Source organism: Physeter macrocephalus, chromosome 2, assembly GCF_002837175.3.
Source record: "Physeter macrocephalus isolate SW-GA chromosome 2, ASM283717v5, whole genome shotgun sequence".
NCBI classification, from domain to species: domain Eukaryota; kingdom Metazoa; phylum Chordata; class Mammalia; order Artiodactyla; family Physeteridae; genus Physeter; species Physeter macrocephalus.
In genome coordinates, this window is record NC_041215.1 from 39,805,204 (window position 1) to 39,826,135 (window position 20,932).

Genomic DNA, 20,932 nt, shown 5'->3' on the forward strand with positions numbered 1-20,932 from the left:
GAGCTTGCCCTTATCAGTAGGGTTACCCTGTAATTCACTGCCCAAACGGGGATACTTGAGACCATGAAAGGTGGGGGGGGGGGGCCCTATGAATGATTATGTTGGGACAGCGTCGATCCAAAGTCACGGTACTTATATGGGGACCTTGGTCTGCAGGGCGTCCCCACTGCCTGGATGGGGGAGGAGCCTCAGGGCGCTGTGGACACACCAGGACCCCCTGCATCTTTGGAAGCCGTGATGTGGCAGATGGGTGCACTTCCTTCTCAGGTAACCGGAGGGGAGCTGGGGTTCACCCGCACAGCCCCCCTTCACACTGGGCCAGCGCACGCCGGGGTGACAGAGGTGGACGGTGCTGATTAGGAGCTCGGAACAGAGGGACGGAGGCAGGGGCGGCGGGTGGAACTTACCCGTGCACACCGTGGACGGAGTGAGGCTCGTAATGGTACCTTCCCTCCTGGTGTCGCATGTCAATCGGGAAGGGGGCGTGGAACGGTGGCAGGAGGTGTGTCGGCACTGCGGAGGGGAGACAGAAACAAGACTTCAGAAACTTTTCCCCTCCCTCGAAAAGCACTTTCCAAAGGGCTTTAAAGCTCAATGAATTTCAGAGCAACCGCACTCAGGACAGGGGGGCTCCGGGGTGCCCGGCTATCACACACCCACAAAGGGGGATGAATAAATAATCAAAGTCAGCCCGGGAACCCCACATCCTTCACATAAAAGACCCCCAGCTGCGCTCCTGACAAAGACAAGCAGCTAAGCGTTCTTTGAACTCGGGGAGATGACAGGCTTGGCCGCAAATCAGGGCCGACAGAGCCCACAGGCTTCTGCCCATCCTGGCCTCGGCCGGGCGTGGCGCCCACAGCCCCGGGGCACGGCCTCCGACGCTGCGGCCCCCCATGCTGGAGACACTGACCTAGAACTGTCTGTGGAGGCAGGGCCAGCCCCAGGCAGGCCGAGTGCCATGGAGCCCCATCCTGTGGGCGGCCCACGGTGGACACCTCTGTGGCTCTGTGAATGCTCTAGCTCTCGATATGCATCATGGACCCCAAGTGCGCTGGCCCCTGGGACACCAACGCCAACACGTGAGACCTGGTTGCCAGAGGGCATCAGCCTCCTGGCTGCACTTGGCCTGTCCTCCACAAATCTCGATACTTGTAGGATGCTCTTTGCTAATTAAAAAAAAAAAATCCTGGGTACCCTGGAGGCAAGCATAATTATCGACCTTAGGAAAACAAGGCTTTTTAAAAAGTAGTTACATGGGGAAAAGGGCTAAGATTTCTCAGGTAGCTCTCACTCAGGCTGAGGGCCACGGGCCAGTGAGGCCGAGTGTCGAGTCTGAATTACTCAAGAGGTTAAAGAAATCCGGTGGGTTCGTTTTCCACGCATACAGGTCAGCTGACTGCCAGGCCTACGGTGATAAACGCTCACAGATAATGCTGCCGATGTGTCTGTGCAAGCAGATCCTGGCATTGTAAGCCCTACGAATTCCTTTTTTATTGTGGTAAAATACACATAACATAAAATTTTCCATTTTAAACCACGGTTAAGCGTACAACTGAGTGTGCTACCACCATGCATTCCCCAGAACTCTTTCCATCGTCCCCAACTGAAACTGTCCCCATCAAACACCAAATTCCTCTCCCCCTCCCCTGGCCCCTGGCGACCACCACTCTCCTTTCTGTCTCTATGGATTTGACTCCTCTGGGCACCTAGTATGAGTGGAATCACACAGTATCTGTTGCCTTGTGGCTGGCTGATTTCACTTAACGTCCCCAGGGTTCATCCACTGTGGCATGTGTCCGAATTTCCTTTTTTTAAAAATATATTTTTATTGAAGTACAGTTGATTTACAATTGTGTTAGTTTCTGCTGTACGGCAAAGTGACTCAGTTATACATATATGTGTGTGTGTGTGTATATATATATATATATATATATATTCTTTTTTCTATTCTTTTCCATTATAGTTTATCCCAGGATATTGAATACAGTTCCCTGTGCTCTACAGTAGGACCTTGTTGTTATCCACCTATAGATAACAATTTGTACCTACTAACCCCAAACCCCCAATCCATCCCTGCCCCACCCCCCACCCCCTTGGCAACCACCAGTCTGTTCTCTATGTCTGTGAGTCTGTTTCTGTTTCACAGATAAGTTCATTTATATCATATTTTAGACTCCACATATAAGTGATATCATATGATACTTGTCTTTCTCTGTCTGACTTACTTCACTCAATATGATAATCTCTAGGTCCAGCCATAACGCTGCAAAGGGCATTATTTCATTCTTTTTTATGGCTGAGTAGTAGAATTTCCTTTTTTTAAGGCTGAATACTATTCATTGTATAGACATACCGCATTTGGGTTATCCATTCACCTGCGAATGGACACTTGGGTTCATCGCTTATGAATTTTTAACAAGAGGAAACCTTCCTCCTGACGTCAATAAGTTCATTTATGGCCTTTTCTTAGATTCCACATTTAAGTGATATCATATGATATTTGTCTTTCTCTGTCTGACTTACTTCACTCAATATGATAATCTCTAGGTCCAGCCATAACGCTGCAAAGGGCATTATTTCATTCTTTTTTATGGCTGAGTAGTAGAATTTCCTTTTTTTAAGGCTGAATACTATTCATTGTATAGACATACCGCATTTGGGTTATCCATTCACCTGCGAATGGACACTTGGGTTCATCGCTTATGAATTTTTAACAAGAGGAAACCTTCCTCCTGACGTTTAACCTTAATTTTTACATATTCAATTTTATCTTCCTAATTCCACAATCCTGACACCCTCCACGGTGACTGGGAATAAAGAAAGCAAATCCTCTCACTCTGATTAAATCAATTGCCAAACCCGGACTCCACAAATCTTGGGCTCCGAGGAAACCTGACACTGGTGCGTTTCCCCCTCCCTGCAGTCGGGCGCTCCCTTCTGGGGCTGGTGATTGTGGGAATGACCACCCTCTTCTCCCCTTAGGCCCGTGTCCTCTGAGGAGGTGAGGCTGGGCGTGCAGCTGTGACTCTGCAAACGGTGACAGGAGGACCGGCCACCCTCCTGGAGTCACAGACCTGGAGCAAGGCTGCTGCGCACCCGCTGCCTGGCTTCAGGCAAACTCTGCTACCTCTGCGTCTCCCTGTGTCCGTCCAGAAATAAGTAACACCAACTACTCTTAGGGTTGCCCTGAAGATAAAACGTTCCTGCCGAGAGGTGCTTGTGCACATAAGAAGCACTCTGTACGTGTTACTGCTGATGGTGACAATTATTACTAATGTTTGGAGCCCCGCAGTCCATAATCAAACCATGATTACACCATTTACTGGCTGTGGGGCAGGGGACAAGTCACCCTCTGCTCCCTGCAGACCCTGGGGAGGGCGGAGGGCCCGCTCGCCTGCTTACAGCCTGGGAGACAAACTGGGCTTCCCCAGATCCCCAGGGGAGTCAGCAGGGAAGCAGTACTCACCTCCCCAGACCTGCAGGAAAGAGCCTTTATGTTTTTTTTTTGTTTCTGTTTTTTTTTTTTTAAATGCAGCCAGGCAGACCAGATTACAGTATTGTTAACAAAATAAACATGGTTTGCTTTTGTCTATTTCTGTTTCCCTGCATATCCGAAAGCCCCCTGAGGCAGCCAGGGTAGGTGTTACTGTGCCCATTTCACAGATGAGGAAATGGAGGCCATGGGTGATTTCAGCCCAAAGTCATGAGGCTGAAAGACAACAGAGCCAGGAGGGGAATGCAAGGCCCTGGACGGCTGGGCATGGGCTTTTCCCTCTATACCACCCCAACGAACACTCCGAGGCTCCCTGAGTGCAAGGGTGATGCCAGAGTCTTTCTGTCCCGACCTTGCTTCTGTATCACGTTTAACGAGCGCTCACACAGCACTGGGCCCTGCTCTCAGTGCTTGGAAACAGTGACTCCTGGGTCTTCACGGCAAGCTCAGGCTGCACTCACCCCAGAATTCCTAGTCTTTCCACCGGCCATTCTCCAGCGCCCTGGGATGCTCCTTTCCCCCGATCTTGAACCTGCAGAGGTTGAAGGGGGTCCCCTGAGGCCACAAGAGCCCAGACCTTCCCCTCTGCCCCAACAGCTATAGCAGTGCTCTTCTCAGAAGTAATGCAACTTCATCCAGGTCTAAAGAGCAATAAAACCCCCAGGAATGAAGTGCTCATGGTAGCTGACCTGGCAAACATGAAGGGGACATGGCACCGAGGTCACCAGGCTGCTGCACAAGACCAGGCTGTGTGTGTCCGTGCGTGTGTGCGTGTGCGTGCGCCTCTGCACACGCGCACGCACGAGAGGTTGGGGAGGAGGAGCCTGGGGCTTCCCAGCAGAGGCATAAGGGACAGCCGCCTGCAGGGTCCTGCTGCAGCTGGGGCTGCTCCCTCCTTTCTGCCAGGTCCTGGGGTGCAGCCTGTGAGGTTACGGAGGCAACGGCTTCCTCTTTCTCAAGTCAGGGCCGCAGGGCAGGACTTCCCCCAGCCCTGCTGCTCCCAGGATGGCTGACACCCGTGGAACGAGGAGGCAGCAGGGGCTCTGGTCACACCCCCGCACCCACCCTCACCCGCTCGGGATCCTCAGGACGAGCCTGGGAACTCGGGTCAGTTGCTCCTCCCATCCGGGCAGGGACGTGTTGGGTCGGCCAGCAGCTGGAGTGTGGCAGTCCCCAGCTGGGTCAGGAGGGGACGTGCCTCAGGTGCTCATCCTTTAGGGACATCAGCTGCCTTGTGGGGCTTTGCTTATAGCGTCTCATGTAGTTTGACCACTAACCCTGTCCTTATCCCCATTTGTCAGGAAAGAACATCGAGGCTCAGGATGGCATGTCTGTCCCTCTAGGTGAGCCACGATCAGGCTGTTGGTGACTGCTGGTTTCACTGTCTCTCTGCACTCATCCCCGTGTGCTTTCCTGGAGCACAGCGCCGGCACAAAGCTGGCCCTCAGCAAATAGGGCCTCTGAGTGCTCACTTCCCACCCAGCAGCTCGCAGCGTCGGTCCAGGATGGAGCGCCACGCCTCCCATCAGCCAGAGTCCAACCCGCGGACCCGCTGTCCGGACCCCTCTGCCCCCCTCAGAGAACCACCATTCACCTCGGGGGGGCTACCTCTGGGCACAGTCACTGTAGGAACAGCCGTTCATTCATTCGTTCACTCGTCGCCTGTATCAAGTGCTTGCTGCGTAGCAGCACTGCTCCAGCTCCTGGCAGGGCGGTCACAAAGCTGACGCGCTACTGCCGCCACAGAGCTGTAGACATTGCCCAGAAGAGGGGACAGGAGCAAACCAGAAATACATTAATACCCTCACATCAGGACGCTGAGGGTAGGAAGGAAACCGAGTCGGGCAGGGGAACAGAGGGGGCTCGGGCGACGCTGGAGAAGCCAGGGCTCTCCGAGAGAGGGTGTGCCTGGTGAGGCGAGGCCAGCGCCAAGGCCCAGAGCCTGGTGGGGGGAAGAGCTTGGTGATTTCAGCACAAGGCCACCTGGGCTGGAACAGAGGGGTGGAGCTAGGAGGTCGTATAAGCGCGGGCAGGCAGGCTCTGGGAAAGACTTGGGGATTATTTTCTGGGAGATTTGGGAGGCCCCCGAGGGGTCCTGGGTAGGGAGTCACGTGCTTTGATGAAACCCGCATGAATAGAGTCAGGCTGAGGGAGGCTGGGCATGCGTTAGCCAGGAATCCCAGAACAGCCCTGCCACTAGGCGGCCCTGGGACTTTGGGGACATTATGTCCCCTGTCTGGGTCTCACGTTATCCTTTCATACAACGGGGATTAGATGAGCTCCATGCTCCTTCCTACCAGATCCTGCTGTTTGTGAAAGGTCACCCGCTCCCCCGGGGAAGAGCCGTGCTTGTCCCAGCTGGTGACTCAGTGAGGCTTTAGGAGGGATCCTGAGCAGGTCAAGGAGGGGGCACGCGCTGGGCACTGTTTCCTCTTTACCGTCCTCTCTGTACAACTCACTGGCCTAGCGGCCCTGCTGAATCCGCTCAGCCCCTGGGCCCATCACCTAAGCCCTCCTGTACGTCCGCCAACCGTCTCTGGGACCAGCTTTGCACCACAGGTAAACTGAGAGATGAAGGTTGATGCTGGCTAATCTGAGGACTCAGGACCCTCTCAGACCAGCATGGACCCCCGCCGGCCCCCACGGCCCTGATGGAAACATTCAGCGGGGAATGCTTTGCCCAGAGCCGATAGGGCAGGCCGAGGAGGAGGAGGTCCCGCTTTGGACCTTCTGCGAGACAGCACGCCATCCAGAGGCCGTCAGCAGCACCCAAGGAACATAATGAAGATGAACGTAAAGAACAAGGCGGCCTTCCAGAAACATATTGAATGGGACACGTCCACACACTGTTTTCATTGTGGGCTCTTTTTTTAAGTTAAAAAAAAATCCAAACTAAATCATGTCCTTCCAGCATGATGGGGCGGAACACACACACACACACACACACACACACACACACACACACACACACACACACACACACACACACACACACACACCCCATATGCCATTTCAAAGAAATGGCTCTCTTTTTAAGTTTCTGAGGAATAAACTCTAAGATGGGAATTTTCTATGGATCTCCCTGCCCCCTCTGAAAAAAAATGCACATTTGGTTTTGATCCTACACAGAAAGACCAACGGTTTAAGAAGCTGACGATGGTGGCGTGATGGCTTTTTTTTTTTTAAACCCAGGATTTTTCTGCACTAAGGTTTACATGCTAAATGCTCCTTGGCTGGTGGTCCCAGGGGTGAGGGCACGTTTGTGTGGGGAGTGTCCTTGGTATAAGGATCTCGCTGTGTGAGTAAGCAGGACACTGAAAGGGGACAAGGGGGACCTTCCCCTGGAAGCCTGGCTCTAGTGGATGCCCCGTTAATGACGTCTTTGGCGACTTACGGACGGATGGGATGGGGTGGGGGTGGGAGTGTCAGCAGAGGGTTCCGACAAAGAATCAGGAAAACCGGGTCATCGAAACACGACCAGGCAGCCAGGGCAGCAGCTGGAGGAATTCTCCTTGGATGAAGTCACGGGTTGCTACAACATGGAGATGCTGCCCTGAGGACTGGGCTCAGAGACGTAGACAGAGGGGCCAGCCGGGGGGAAGCAACCATCTCTCGGGACGTGTTGGGGGCGCCCCAGCCCTCTGGCTGTCCAGTCCCTAGAGATCAGCATGGGCTCCAGTTATGTGGCCATTCCCATCAAGACTACAGCGAGGGGACTTCCCTGGCGGTCCAGCGGTTGAGAATCCACCTTCCAATGCAGGGGACTGGGGTTCGATTCCTAGTCAAGGAACTAAGATCCCACATGCCACAGGGCAACTAAGCCCGAGTGCTGCAACTACTGAGCACACGGGCCACAACTAGAAAGCCCATGCACCACAACTACAGGGCCCATGTGCTCTGGAGCCCTCGTGCTGCTACTACAGAGCCCGCGAGTCACAACTACTGAGCCTGCATGCCACAACTAGAAAGAAGTCTGCATGCCGCAATGAGGAGCCCTCATGCCACAACAAAGATCCCATGTGCCGCAACTAAGACCCAACGTAGCCAAAAAAAAAAAAAAAGACCATAGCAGGGAATGAGCTCAGAGCACACGGGCTCCAGGCCTGGGACCAGAGAAGAGATGGGTGTCTGTGAGAAGAGTTGTCCAGCCCTGGCACTGACTGAGGGAGGTGCAGGCGGGAGTCTCTAGAAGGAGGCCTGGTCCTGGCCCGATACAGGGCTGTTACAGTGAGGCACAAACACATCTGAGCGCAGTCCGTGAGGCCCTGGGCAGGAGGCCAGGGGCCAGGGCAGGGCACTGACCCCCATCCTTCTCGGGCAGCTGACCATGTCCTGGGGTGGCTGTGCAGGAGGCTGCGGCTGGGGCTGCGTCAGGGACAATCTGCTGGGTGCCGGTGGCCTCTCAGAAGCTGAGATGGAGGCATGGCTCTGGGGACCAGGAAAGGGCTTCTTGGCCCCCCAGTTCTGCTTGGGACTCCCCTTTCATGACTAATTGATCACGTTCTTGTCCTCTATAATTCCTTGCATCTTAAGAAATATCCAGTGCAATTGTTTCACTCTTTTTCTTAAAAGCAAATGGACCTTGGGAAAGTCACAAATTCACACTAATGTGAAAAATTCACAGATGACTTACCAGGTCACTTCCCCCTAACCAAAGGACCCAGGCAGCAAGAAACATCTGTATCTTTGGAGAAGGGGCTAGTGTGGAGGAGAAGGAGAAAAAAACGGCAGACGAGAAGGCTTGAAGTCAAGCATAGTGAACTTGACAGCTGACGGAAATCCGCCTTACCCGAGGTGCCCATCAGTCAGAGGGCAGTCCTAAAGGGATGGCCTGTCCCCACGGCCTAAGGAGCTTGGGATAGCAGCAGAAAGCACGTGAGCCATAAATCCAGACAGACCTGGGTGTGAACCCCAGTTCTGTCATTTGCTAGCAAGGGACAAGGGCTCCAAGCCTCAGTCTTCATCTGTAAAATGGGATGACACACACCCAACTCTTGGGCAGCCTATGACAGTGTCTGCTCAAAGCAGGAGCTCGGCAAGTAGGCGCCCCCTTCCCCATCACTGTGAATCTCAGGAGAGGTGAACGAGCGTCACGGCAGGACCTTTTCTGCGATTCTTGGGGTTAGAGACCCCGAGATGCATCCAGCTGGATCTCAGATGCGCTGCCCACTGCTGAACGTGCCCGCGATGGGAACCGTGGCGTTACAGAGCAGGGACGGGCAGAGATGACGGGCCACGGGCTTCAGGGCACTGCGGGAACATTCTTCTACGACTCTATCCCTGCTGAAGCCACCCCATTCCCACACGGCTCACTGGCAGGAGGCTCAGGCCGGCTGCTGCAAACTCCAGGGGTCCCCGCCGTTCACTCCCTAGAAGCTGTGCCGTGCTGCCCTAGATGAAACGAACACCGGAGGGAATTTGCAGGTGGCCAGAGGGATCCAATGAACAGCGCTGTGAATTCTGTTTAAAAGGCAGCTTTGGAGAATCGTATCCGTCCCTTCCTCATGTGCCTTCAGCCAGCCACATCATCCTGTGCTGTAGCAGCCACTCCGCTCCTGGGAAAGGCAGTGGCCAAAGAAGCCCGAGGCCGAGCGGTCCCAGGCAGGGGATGGCTCCCCTGTGCCGGAGGGCGGCGCTTCAGATGATCCAGTTTCCCGGCATCAAACCCTGCTCTCCCCTCCCGGAAGAGAGGGGGGAATCGACGGTCTGGACAAGTGCACCTCTGGGGAGGACTCTCCCAACAGAGAGAAGGTCGCACCAGCTCCAAAGAAGAGACCGAACGCTCCCTCCCTCAGCACGCAGGTCTGACCCAGGGACACGATGAAGGTCGGACACGTGAGCCCTCTAGGATGGCCTTGACTTGCACCGGCTGCAGGCCCCACGAGTCCAGCTCCTCAGCTTCCTCGGGTATCCAGAGAGGAGCTGCACACCACCCTGCGAGGAGCTCTCAGCTCTGGCCCATCACAGCCCGGAGGGAGAAAGGCACACCCGTGACGCAACAGCTTCCCCTGCTCTGTCCAAATAGGGGGACCCTGCTTGAGGGCCCTGGAAGCTCCGGAGAGCGAGGAACAGCATTCCTGCCCATAGCTAGTGCACCGGGCACCTCGGTGGAGGCCGTCTGCAAAGCTGGAGAGCCTGGCCCCGTGGGATTCAGCGGGGTCCACGGGCACAGCTGTCAGAACAGCCTCAGAGTCAGGGAAGGGCCATTTCCCTGGGACCCAGAGCGGCCGGGAAGGCTCCCTGGAGGAGGTGGTTTTGCAGCTGGGCCCTCACGGGGCCAGGACTGGGAGAGCTGGAGAGGATGCTGGGTCCTTCAGGCTGGGAGGCAGTGTGGACAAGAGTCCAGAGGACTCACTAGTGCCCTGGCACGGAGCTGTGTGCAGCGTGGATGCTGGCCCAAACCACGTGGCCTCTGACGTATATTCAGGATGAGGGATGCCGCTCTCTGGGGCCCTCTCAGGGATTCAAGGATGCGATACACATAACAAGAGGCATACCTATGATGCACCTACTAGGCGCTAATATCAGTGCTTTTCAGACCTGAGAATCACCTGCAGGCTCTGTTAAAACACCATGGCTGGGCCCCACCCCCAGAGCTGCGGCCTCCGTGGGCCTGGGGCAGGCCTGAGAATCTTCATTTATAAAACGTGCCCAGGCGACGCGGACCAAGCTTGCCAGGGACCACCCTTGGAAAACGATTGGCCTAGATTACCCGTTTTACCGCTGTAGCCCCAGAATTCCCACTGGCACCAGTTAAGTAAGAGATTACTTCTCATGTTTCTGCCTACTACGCATTGTCCTGGCTGGAGAACGTTTGCAGCTGTAGAAACTCGACATGGTTGATGAGAGAGACGGCCCTGGGCGTGACATCTAAACCCCGGGGACCAGCACGCTGCCCCATTTACCAGGGCTTCTGAATACGGCCGGAGGCTCACGAGGAATGCAACCCAGGGACTGTGCTTTTCCAAGTACAAGAACGGAGGTGCACGCAGGGCTGAAGAAACCATGTGGACGGCCCCCGTGCACACCTTCCTTCACCGTGGGTTCTCAGTCTACTTTCAAACCTGGACAGTTTCAAAGGCCAGCCCTTCAGACGTGTGGACTTAGATGGCCACGGCTTCTCCCAGTGGGAACCAAGTAATGGCCGAAGCATCAGAGCTGGGAGGCAGGACAGTGCAGACAAGTCCAGGGACAGCTTCCTTCCCAGTGGCCAGGCCTCACGCAAATGGCACTATTATCCCCAGTAATAAGCCCCGGGACAGGCTGCATCCAGAACCCTCCCCATGCCTGGCACTGCCCCACAGGAAGCACTTAATAAGAATAATAATATCCTGACTGGCACTCCAGAGCATGCAATTAAAAAGAGTTTTTGTCTCACTTTGGGGGGAAAAATAGTGGGGGGAAATTAACGTCAGACAGGAAATTCCAACACTACAAGCTGGCGGGTGTCCGGCGGCGGGCGGAGGCCCAGGCCCACACAGGGCTTGGCAGGACCGGGGCGGCGGCTGGGCCCGCACCACAGCCATGGGCTGGCCTTTCCAAGGTGCTGCTTGACAAAATAGGACAAAATAGCTGGGCTGGGCCAGCACGAGCCACTCCACGGGGGGAGGGCCCTGAGGCTGGTCTGGAGGGCGGGGTGGGCAGGCAGAGAGGCGTGCACGGTCCACGGCTGGACCAGACTCCCCAGGGAGAGGCCAGATGCAAATGCCACGTGGCCCGCACCGCAAGGGAGCCCGGGCCGTCCTGGGACCTGTCTCTCTCCGCTATAGACTGAATGTTTTCGTGCTGGGACCTGTCTCTCTCCGCTATAGACTGAATGTTTTCGTCAACCCTAAATTCTTATGTTGAAATCCTAATGCCTGATACGATGGTATTTGGAGGCGGGGCCTTTGGGAGGTGATGAGGTCATGGGGGTGGGGCCCTCATGATGGGATTAGTGCTCTTATAAAAGGAACATCTGTGTCCCCTTCCACTGTGTGAGGACACAGTGGGACGTGGGCAGCTTATAAGTCAGGCAGTGGGATGTCACCGGACACTGAATCTGCTGGCGCCTTGAGCTCTGACTTCCCAGCCTCCAGAACTGTGGGCAATAAATGTCAGTTGTTTGAGCCGCCCACCAACCTCTGGCGTTCTTGTTACACAGCCTGCGCTGACCGAGACACCCGCAGAGGGCAGTGGTAGGATGAGGGAAACAGGCCACAGGAGGCCAAAGGACCTGCGCCAGAGGCCTCGGGGTTGTGGGGAACAGCAGTGAGGCTGCAGCTGACGCCCCGGCCCAGCGGCCCCACCGCTGATGCACTTAACCTTCTGGTGCCTTGGTCTCCTCATCTGTAAAATGGTGGTGGTGACAGGACCGAGGTCAGAGGCAGGCACGAAGCAGAGACCAGCTAACATGTCAGAGCCTGTGCGGGCCAGGCACAGAGTGGGTCCCCAGCAGTGCCAACCTGGCCATCTCCACAGACCTCCCGCCCCTTCAGTGAGGGCTGGGAGATTGGGGGGATCTCCAGGGGGACCCTGGGGAGATCCCTGCCGTCGTAGAGAAGGGAAGAGTGGCCTGCCTGTCGGGGTAGACCAGGGGGGTCCCCACATTACAGACTCTTAAGACCAAAAGAAACTTTGGAGAAGGTCAAGCCTGATTAAATTTGAAAACTGTCTTGGCCACAGAATCTGTCCCAAAGAAGACAGTACGCAGAACCTCAAAATCTACAATAGATTTGAGACCCAGGGGACTGTGGCTCCAAAGGTGTCCCCTGCAGCCCTCTAAGGAGCCTTGCAGAAAGCAGGAATCCAGCCCGGGGTCTGGAGAAGAGCGACCTGTCCCTGTGCTCCTTCCGCCTGCTCCAGAGGCCGGGGTGGGCCGGGTGGCCCGCGACAGATGCAAGCTTCCCAGTGTGGACCCCACGTTGCACGGGCTCACCTGCTGGGACATGCCCTTGACTCACCTGCCAGCTTGCACCAGCAGCCCCGTCAGCTGGCAGCTTCAATGGTGTCCTGTCATTGTCTGAAAAGCCCACTTGTCACGGGGGCATTGAGCCCTTTCAGGAGGATGCCTATGCCACTCCTCTCCCTGTTCCCCATGGGTCCCTGGGGTTTCACCTGCTACTCTGCTGCCCTCCCAGCATCTGCCCTTTCCTACAGAGCTCCAGCAAAAGATCCCCCTAGTCTGTGCTTTGGCCTTGGCTCCCACCCTCCTGAGAACACCAAGAGAGCCTGTGGCTCTCAAGCAGGCCACAGCATCTCGTCCCCACCAGGCACTGGTGATGTTCCCCCAGGCTGGCCAAGACCCCCCGACTCCAGGGTGTGTTCTGAGGCAGAGCCCGCCAAAGCCAGCCAGTGAGATTCCAAACCAGGCAGTGGAATCTGCTGTGAGAACAGCCTCCAAGCACCTCCAAGCTCTGTGGGCGGCACTCACTTTCCTCCCACGGACGGCTCATTACGAATGCTTTTCAGGACTTCCCTGGCAGTCCAGTGGTTAAGAATCCTCCTTCCAATGCAGGGGACGCGGGTTCGATCCCTGGTCAGGGAACTAAGATCCCACATGCCGTGGGGCAACTAAGCCCGTGCGCCACAACTACAGAGCTCACGCGCCCTGGAGCCCGCGAGCCACACATAGGGAAAAGCCCGCGTGCCGCAACGAAAGATCCCACGTGCCGCAACTGAGACCCCAGGCAGCCAAAAATAAAATAAATAAAAACAAAAAACAACAATAACAAAAAACCCAAATGCTTTTCATTCCCTCACTGAAGCAGACCCCTAAGGACCACTCCTCGGAGACCATTGTCAGAATGGTCCCGATGATCATACATGACTCAACAGGGTTCTTTCCCTTCAAACCTCCTCTACCTAAAACGAGTTTCGTCTGCTGTCCTCCTGTCAAGGACAGCCCTGGCCTCGCAGACATGTGATGTGGGCCACCTATGTTACTTTAAATGTTGTAGTAGCCTCGTTAAAAAAAAACTAGAAAGAAACAGGTAATAATTTTCATAATACAATATCCTTGACCCAGTCTATCAGAAATATTATCCTTTCAACATGCAAATCATTAACCTGATATTTTATTTCCTTTTATTTGTACTAAGTCTTCCAAGTCAGTTATGTATTTCACCGACAGCGCATCTCAATTCCAATCGGCTCCATATGAAGTGCAGGACAGACAACATAGCTCGTGGTCACCTTACTGAATGACCCAGGCCTAACCAGGTATCATTACTGCACTTTGCTTTTGAATTCCAGTCTGGGTGAAGCCAAGTCTCATCGATACATTGTGGTGATAAGCACGCTCCCAAACCTTAGTCCTTCCTTGCTTCTGAATCTGAGCTCCCTGCAGACTTCTATTTGGTCCTTAAATTAGCCGACTGACAAGCAGTTAATCATCTTCCCTTCATTTCTCCTTTGCTTGCATCCGTTTAAGTCACAAGGCTCCCAGGCTCATTCCTTCCACACCCTTTTTTGCTTGTTTATCATTTTAAAAAATCTATTGACTTTATTTAGTTACTAAATTTTTTCTATTGAAGTATAGAAGATTTACAATATTTTATTAGCTTCAGGTGTACAGCATAGGGATTCAGTGTTTTTCCAGATGATATTCCTTTAAATGTTATTATAAAGTAATGGCTATAATTTCCCTATGGTATACAGTATAGCCACACTGCTTATCTACTTCTTAAATTTTTTATTGAAATATAGTTGAGTTACAATGTTGCATTAGTTTCAGGTGTACAGCAAAGTGATTCAATTACACACATACATACATATATATATATATATATTCTTTTTTTACACTTTCTTTCACTACAGGTTATTACAAGATATTGAGTAGGGTTCCCTGTGCTGTACAGGAGGTCCTTGTTGGTTACCTATTTTATATACAGTCGTGTGTCTACGTTCATCACAAAGTCCTTCCACACCCTTGACCCATCAGGGCCAAGCAGAGCAAGTCTGCAGCGCCTCCCTGAATTCTGCCCTGGACTGCTGTGCAGTGCCTTTCCCATTGGCTTGGGCAGGCATTCCCAAACAAGGCAGTGGGCAACCGGACTCCTGAGACCCTATGACAATTAAGAGGGTCCCCAGAAAGCAGAGCACACGCAGGGAGCGGTGCGGGCAGGGCTGTGAACGAACACTGGCTGAGCCCCGTAACGCTTCCAGAAGCCCGGCTCCCTGGGGACCCAACTGTCTGAAAGACGGTCCCAGCGAATGCCATTCCCGCCACCCCTCCCCACACACCGGCCCACGACCTCCCACTGCTGCGTCCAGGGGGCACTGGACGGCCACCCCGCAGGACTGTACACCCATCCATGGAACCCCCAGGAAAAGCCCATTCCTCTGATTGTGCTGGTGAAGAAACAAACACAGAAAACACGGCCTCATGACCCGACCCACTGGCCCTGAGCAGGGCCCAGAATCTTGTTTCCTAGAATGAAACTCTTCCTAAGAGGAGAGGCAGGGAAAAACTCCAAAGGCTTCCTGGACACCAAAAAACCCTCTTGCAAAACAATATTTTGATGAACTAAGCTTGTGAATTAAAAGCAGACGGAGTGTACTTCCTTTAAAACAAACAGGGTTTAACATCCAGGGGCAAACTCCCACACACAACCTGTTTGACGGACAGAGAAGCCAGAGTTGCCCTTGCTACAAACCCCAGAGCAGTCTGGCCTCTTCGTCCTGTTCAAGGTGCTGTGGGCAACGGCCCTGTTCTGTGGGTCCAGCTGCACCCCAGCCGAGGGGACCCAGAGGAGGGATCCCATTGCTTGGGAGGTGGCCCCCAGGTCCTGCTGTCACAGGCAGAATGCAATCCAGAGCCCAGCCTGGCCCTCGTACCCTTCTGATCCCACCCCAAGTCTGCCCCCAGGATCGGCCGGATTTTTGCAGACCCCAGAGAGCTCCCAGCCCACTACCTCGCTCTCTCCGCCCCTCCCCACTAAGCCCATCTCCTACTTATCACACCAACTCACGCTCCCCAAACAAATCCCGTCTGAGACAGGCTGAGACCTGGGACCTGGGACCCTTTGCTGCAGTGCCTGCACCTGGAAAAATGTCTCCTGGAGCAACAGATACAAAGAAACTATAAAGGACTAAAAATAACTGTGTGCAAGTGCAGCTGGGGCAAAATTCTGGACAACAAGATACAAAAAGACCAAAAACGCAACTGCCACTTCTGAAGAGCTGGGAGCAAAAACAAGGTGCTGGGAGCAAAATCGGGGTCCTGTGCACGCCCCCTGCACTCAACACCCCCAAGGGGGTGGGCACAGCACCTAAGCCACCCCTCCAGCCGGACCCCTGGACACACCCCTACCCTCACCCCATATAAGGAACAAGCTCGCCCCGCCTCAGGCAGCTGGCAAACAAGGGAACCTGTTGTTTGTTCTGGCTCCCCCCTGCTGCAGCAGGGGCCCCAATAAAGCCTTGCCTGGATCTCTTGTCTGGCCTCTAGTCAATTTCTACTGATTACCGAGTCTAAGAACCCTGGTCCATATCAAGATCCCATGTGCCTGTGATGTTTCCTGTTCTCCTGCCCCCTCTCCCAAATCAGGCAGAAGATATGCCCTCTGGACCATTTCCTCCAAGCCAGAGTCCGGTGCCTGGCACAGAGGGAGGGTGTGAATAAATGAGGGGTGAACGAATGAGGGAATCTTCCCACCCCTGGAAAAGAGACTTGAGGATAAGAAGGGGGCCCATAGCTGCCCATGTAATGCATAAATTAACAGGAGAGAAAGTCCTGCTGCACAGATGGGTAGCAGACGAAGCAGTGTTAGACACAGGAGGAATAGCACACAGAGTGGACAGGACGGCAGCACCAGGCAGGGCAGCATTAGACAGAGCCATGGTAGCGGACATGGCAGTATTAGAACAGTAGTCATAGGAAAGGCAGGAAAAAGAGTCAGCTCATCAGCTGGGGCCCTCCTCAGAGACTGAAATTGAAGTTGTTCTAACAGCAGATGCACCAGGCTTCCTACATGCTGGAGGCTTCCTGAGTGTGACTTAATCCTCATAGCATTTGATGAGGACTGCATCACCATCTCCATTTTACAGGTGAGGGGACTGAGGCACAGAGAGGTTCAGGAGCCTGGCCGGGGTCAGTCACACAGCTCATCAGTGTCGCAGCCACCCAGGGAAATTCCAGCCATGTCCTTATGGCTGGGACAGGGCGGTGAGAGCTCCTCTAGGACCATGAAGATACAACGTGAGCCAAGGAGGAGGCCCAGCGCCCTGTCCCGGGTGCCCGGCTCCGGGTCCAGGCAGCCTGGGGCGGGGCTCCAGTGTGACCAGAGCCACAGGTGTACGATGGAGGAGTGAGGCGCAGGTGACCTGGGAAAGCAGAGTCGCGGGGCTGACAAACTCCAGGAGACACAGGGCTGAACTTGGTCTTTGCACTTTGTCAGTGGCCTTTCCAAAAGTGGACTGAACCCCCCCGACCCAAAATGGAAGGAGTATTTCCCACAGCAGCTTCTAAGCTCTACCCAAGGATCCAGCCAAGTCTTGGGGGCGAGTTCGGGAGGGACCCACGAGAGGGGGTTATCTGTTTTCCCCAGCTGTGTTCCTGGGGCCTGCTAATCACCCCCATGGATCATTCTGCCGGGCTTGGAAATGTGCTGACCAGCGTTACAAATGGGCCCCTCCCCCGCCGCGGCTCGGTGCCTCACAGCATTCGCTGGGGGCACGCTGTCAGCACGCTGCGTGCGTAAACAGGGCGGCGAGGGTGGCAAAGGGCCCAGCCCGGGTCCCCAAGGGCGACTACAGTGCAGAAAAGGCACCCACCTGGTTTGGTGCTGATTAATGATGGCCCCGCTAAGAGCCTTGCTTAACACAGGAGTTTGTCAAGATGAAGTAACTGCCCTAAACAGAAAGTGTATTATCTCTAAGGCCCCGCTGACAACTGACTGGTGCTGGGAGATGGGGTGATGGATGTCTGTGACTCCTGCCAACACCCCTCCCCCGTCTGCATAAATTAAAACGCAGCCCGTGATTAGGAGGGGACAGCCCTGCACACCTGCCAAGGGACAGGGTGGCTGAGGGCCCTGCCTTCCACCCTGCCACAGGCCTGGGGGGCCACTGGGAGACCCCAACTGCCTGTTAGCATTACAAATGGCTTGGATAGGCAAAGGTCCCACGGCAGCAGGATCGAGGCTGGGACAGGACGGCTGGAAGGAAGAAACCACAGCCCGGGGAGACTGCAGGTGTCATCAGTGGCCCTGGAGGCACCCAGAGGTAAATGAGGTGGACAGCGCCGCCCCCCCAGGCCAGGCCGGTACTTGCGCGCTGTGGAGAAGCTGTCGCTATGGCTGCAGCCGTGAGCTGTTCCATCGAGTACTGCTGTCCACCAGGATGAGGCCCAGCAGGAGGCCTGGGTCCCCATGTGCAAGGTGGGTGTAAGTGCGGTGCACAGCCCAGCAGCCATCCTGCTGTGAAGGGATGTGTGGCTTCACCCTTTTCAGCACCAGCTTCACAGGCTTGGAGCCGTGAAATCCACAGCCCTTCTCCAGGGCCCTTGAGTATTCCACACTGTCTCCAGAGGGCGCTCTGGAAGAGCCACACGCAGTAGGGACACAACTGACAGGGCGGGGCCGGCCGGGCAGCTAGGAGGGCAAGCGGAGCTTAAAGTGGGCCCTGTTCGGGCCGAGGCCGGGGGGCCCAGCTGGGTTGGGAGCACCAGGGGGGGCTTCCTGAGTCTGGGAGGCACCTCCAGGTGATCTCCCTGTGGGACCCTCATCACCTAGTTGGCCAAAAGGTGGAGGATGCGTTTATTTCCAATAAGGAATGACATCCTGGGGTTCGTGGAGACACAGGGGACTGGGGCCAGGGGACCCTCGCAGCCACTCTGCCGGGTGTCAGATTGTTAGCACAAGCTCACTCGCAGTGAGCTTCCCGGCGGCTGACTCCCCTTCCTTTCCGGGCAAAATAAGATTCTCAGACCAAAACCCCCGACCCTAAATCCACCTCCAGGCCAGACCAACACCAGCCCGAGCCAGGAGCTGTTCCCGCAACATTGGTTTGCCCCAAACCACAGCTCCAGAGCAGATGCCACGGAGCTGGGCACCCCTGCTCCCTTGGCAACCACTCAGGCCGAAGCTGAGCGGACAGACCACCAGACCAGGACTTGAGGGCCTCCCTCATCACCACTGGGCGACAGCCCGCTATGGATGGTCCCTGCTCACCCCACAGTGCCGGGGGGCAGGTGATCACGTGGGGTCCCACACGGGAACGAGGCCGCGATGTGCCGTCCACACCGGCCTTCTGGCCACCGCGCACCCCAAGTCTGTACTGTTCACTGTAGTAATAATATTGCTTTTCCACGCCCAGAAGTCCAGTGGTAAAAACTCAAAAGAGTATCAGTTGAATGACGTACAATTACAAAAATGGTTTTGAGTGCCACTCCAGGCATAATTCTGTGCACTTGACATTCATGTTTATCTTCCCTAACATCAACCCTATGTGGGGGAGGGGGCACCATGACTGCCCCCATTCTACAGATGAGGAAACTGAGGCTTGAAGAGTACGTAACTTGTCTAAGATCACACAGCGAGTCACAGGCAAGGAAGCATTTCAACCCCTATTTGTGATTCTAGAGCCTGAGGCTTAGCCACCCTGGCACTCTGCCCGTCTGTCGTGACTGCTTCCTGACGACAGAGTGGCTGGACAAATGGAGAAGCTCAAGTCCCTGGCCGCAGAAAAGGCACTCTCCATGGTCTTCCCAAGGCAGGCCACGTCCACTCAGAGTCCCTGGGGGAGTCCAGCTCCCCATTCTGTCTTCTCCACCATATGACACATCTTCAGGCTCTGTTCTGGAGACGCGGGAAGGAAAATGCACCAGCCCTGATCTCAAGGATCTGCCAGCCAGTGGGAGACACTCAAGGCCACAGATGACAGGTGAGAGAGGAGGGGACCAGGAAGGCACCGAGATGAGACACAGCAGGAGTGCTTCGTGTTGTCACAGCATCAACAGCAGGGGCGTGGTGGGGGGGGAGGGGCTGGGCATGGCATGCCTTACAGGATGTTAAGGACACTGGACATTATAAATCGGTGCAGTCACTGTGGAGAACAGTACGGAGGCTCCTCAAAAAACTCAAAATAGAGCTGCCATATGATCCTGCAATCCCACTCCTGGGCATATATCTGGAGAAAACTATAATTCAAAAAGATATACGCACCCTTATGTTCATAGCAGCACTATTCACAATAGCCAAGACATGGAAACAACCTAAATGTCCATCGACAGAGGAATAGATAAAGAAGATGTGGTCCATATATACAATGGACTATTACTCAGCCATAAAAAAATGAAATTTGGCCATTTGTAGCAACATGGATGGACCTAAAAATTATCATAGCAAGTGAAGTAAGTCAGAAAGAGAGACAAATACCATATGATATCACATATGTGGAATCTAAACTCTGACACTTACCTACGAAACAAACTGACTCACAGACACAGAAGAACAGACTTGTGGTTGCCAAGGGGGAGAGGGGGTGGGGAGAATGGACTGAGAGTTTGGGGTTAGCAGATGCAAACTCTTATACAGAGGATGGATAAACAACAAGGTCCTACTGTAGAGCACAGGGAACTACATTCAATATCCTGTGATGAACCACCATGGAAAAGAATTTTTAAAAAAGAAAAAAAATATATATATATATAACTGATTCACTGTGCTGTACGCTTGAAACTAAGACAACATTGTAAATCAACTATACTTCAATAAAATAAATTTCTTTAAAAAGGACACTGACATAAGCCTGCTGGTGATGGCTGGAGAGACAGCAGGAGGTTTTGTGCATGGGAGCCACAGGGTCAGATCTGCATCTGACATCCAACGGCGCGGAGGGTGGGCTATGTACAGGATGATGCCGGAGGCCAGGAGACGGACTGAGCAGCAGACCTAGCCCTGGAGGGAGGGCAGCGGGCGGGCAGAGAGGGGACAGGTCATGGCCAGTGCAGGCTGCAGGGTGCGGGGCTGAGTGAAGAGTGAGACAGGTCCAGTCGAGCATCCTGGGGCTGAGGTGGGTGGTGGTGTCCCCAACTACGTGAGGAGACATGGGAGAGAAAGGCTGCTTTGAGAGCCAGAAAATGGGTGGTTTCCGACCTGCTGAGTTTGAGATGCCCGTGGACCATGGGGACGGCGGGGAGGGCACGTCCAGGGACTAGTTGTAGAAATGAGGCCTGAGCTGGGGGACAGCTCTTGGAAGAGGCTGTGATCTGGGTGGTGGCTGGAACCCTCAGTGAGAAAGTCATACAAGGCAAGTGTGTAAAGACAGGCGGCGGGGGCGGGGGTCAGGTGGCACAGAGCCGGAGCCAGGAAGCTAGGCTCTTGTCCGAGCTGTCTCTTGCTCACCGGGCCCCTCGGGCTCTCTGATGCTGAAGCCGAGCCTATGAGCTGCTGGCCTGGGTCCTGGGTGCCCTGCTCTGGACCCAGCCTGCCTGGCATCCTGTCCGGGAGGAGG

General features: G+C 54.6%; 1 protein-coding gene across 2 annotated transcripts in view; it reads right to left on the minus strand.

Annotated features, from left to right (window-relative positions):
* GLI2 (GLI family zinc finger 2) overlaps nt 1-20,932 on the minus strand; it is a 250,812-nt gene that overhangs the window by 63,960 nt on the left and 165,920 nt on the right. For both annotated transcript variants that reach the window (XM_024117097.2, XM_024117100.3), the window contains one exon: nt 408-513. In XM_024117097.2, the coding sequence (XP_023972865.1) occupies nt 408-513 (106 nt within the window). The remainder of the gene's footprint in view (nt 1-407; nt 514-20,932) is intronic.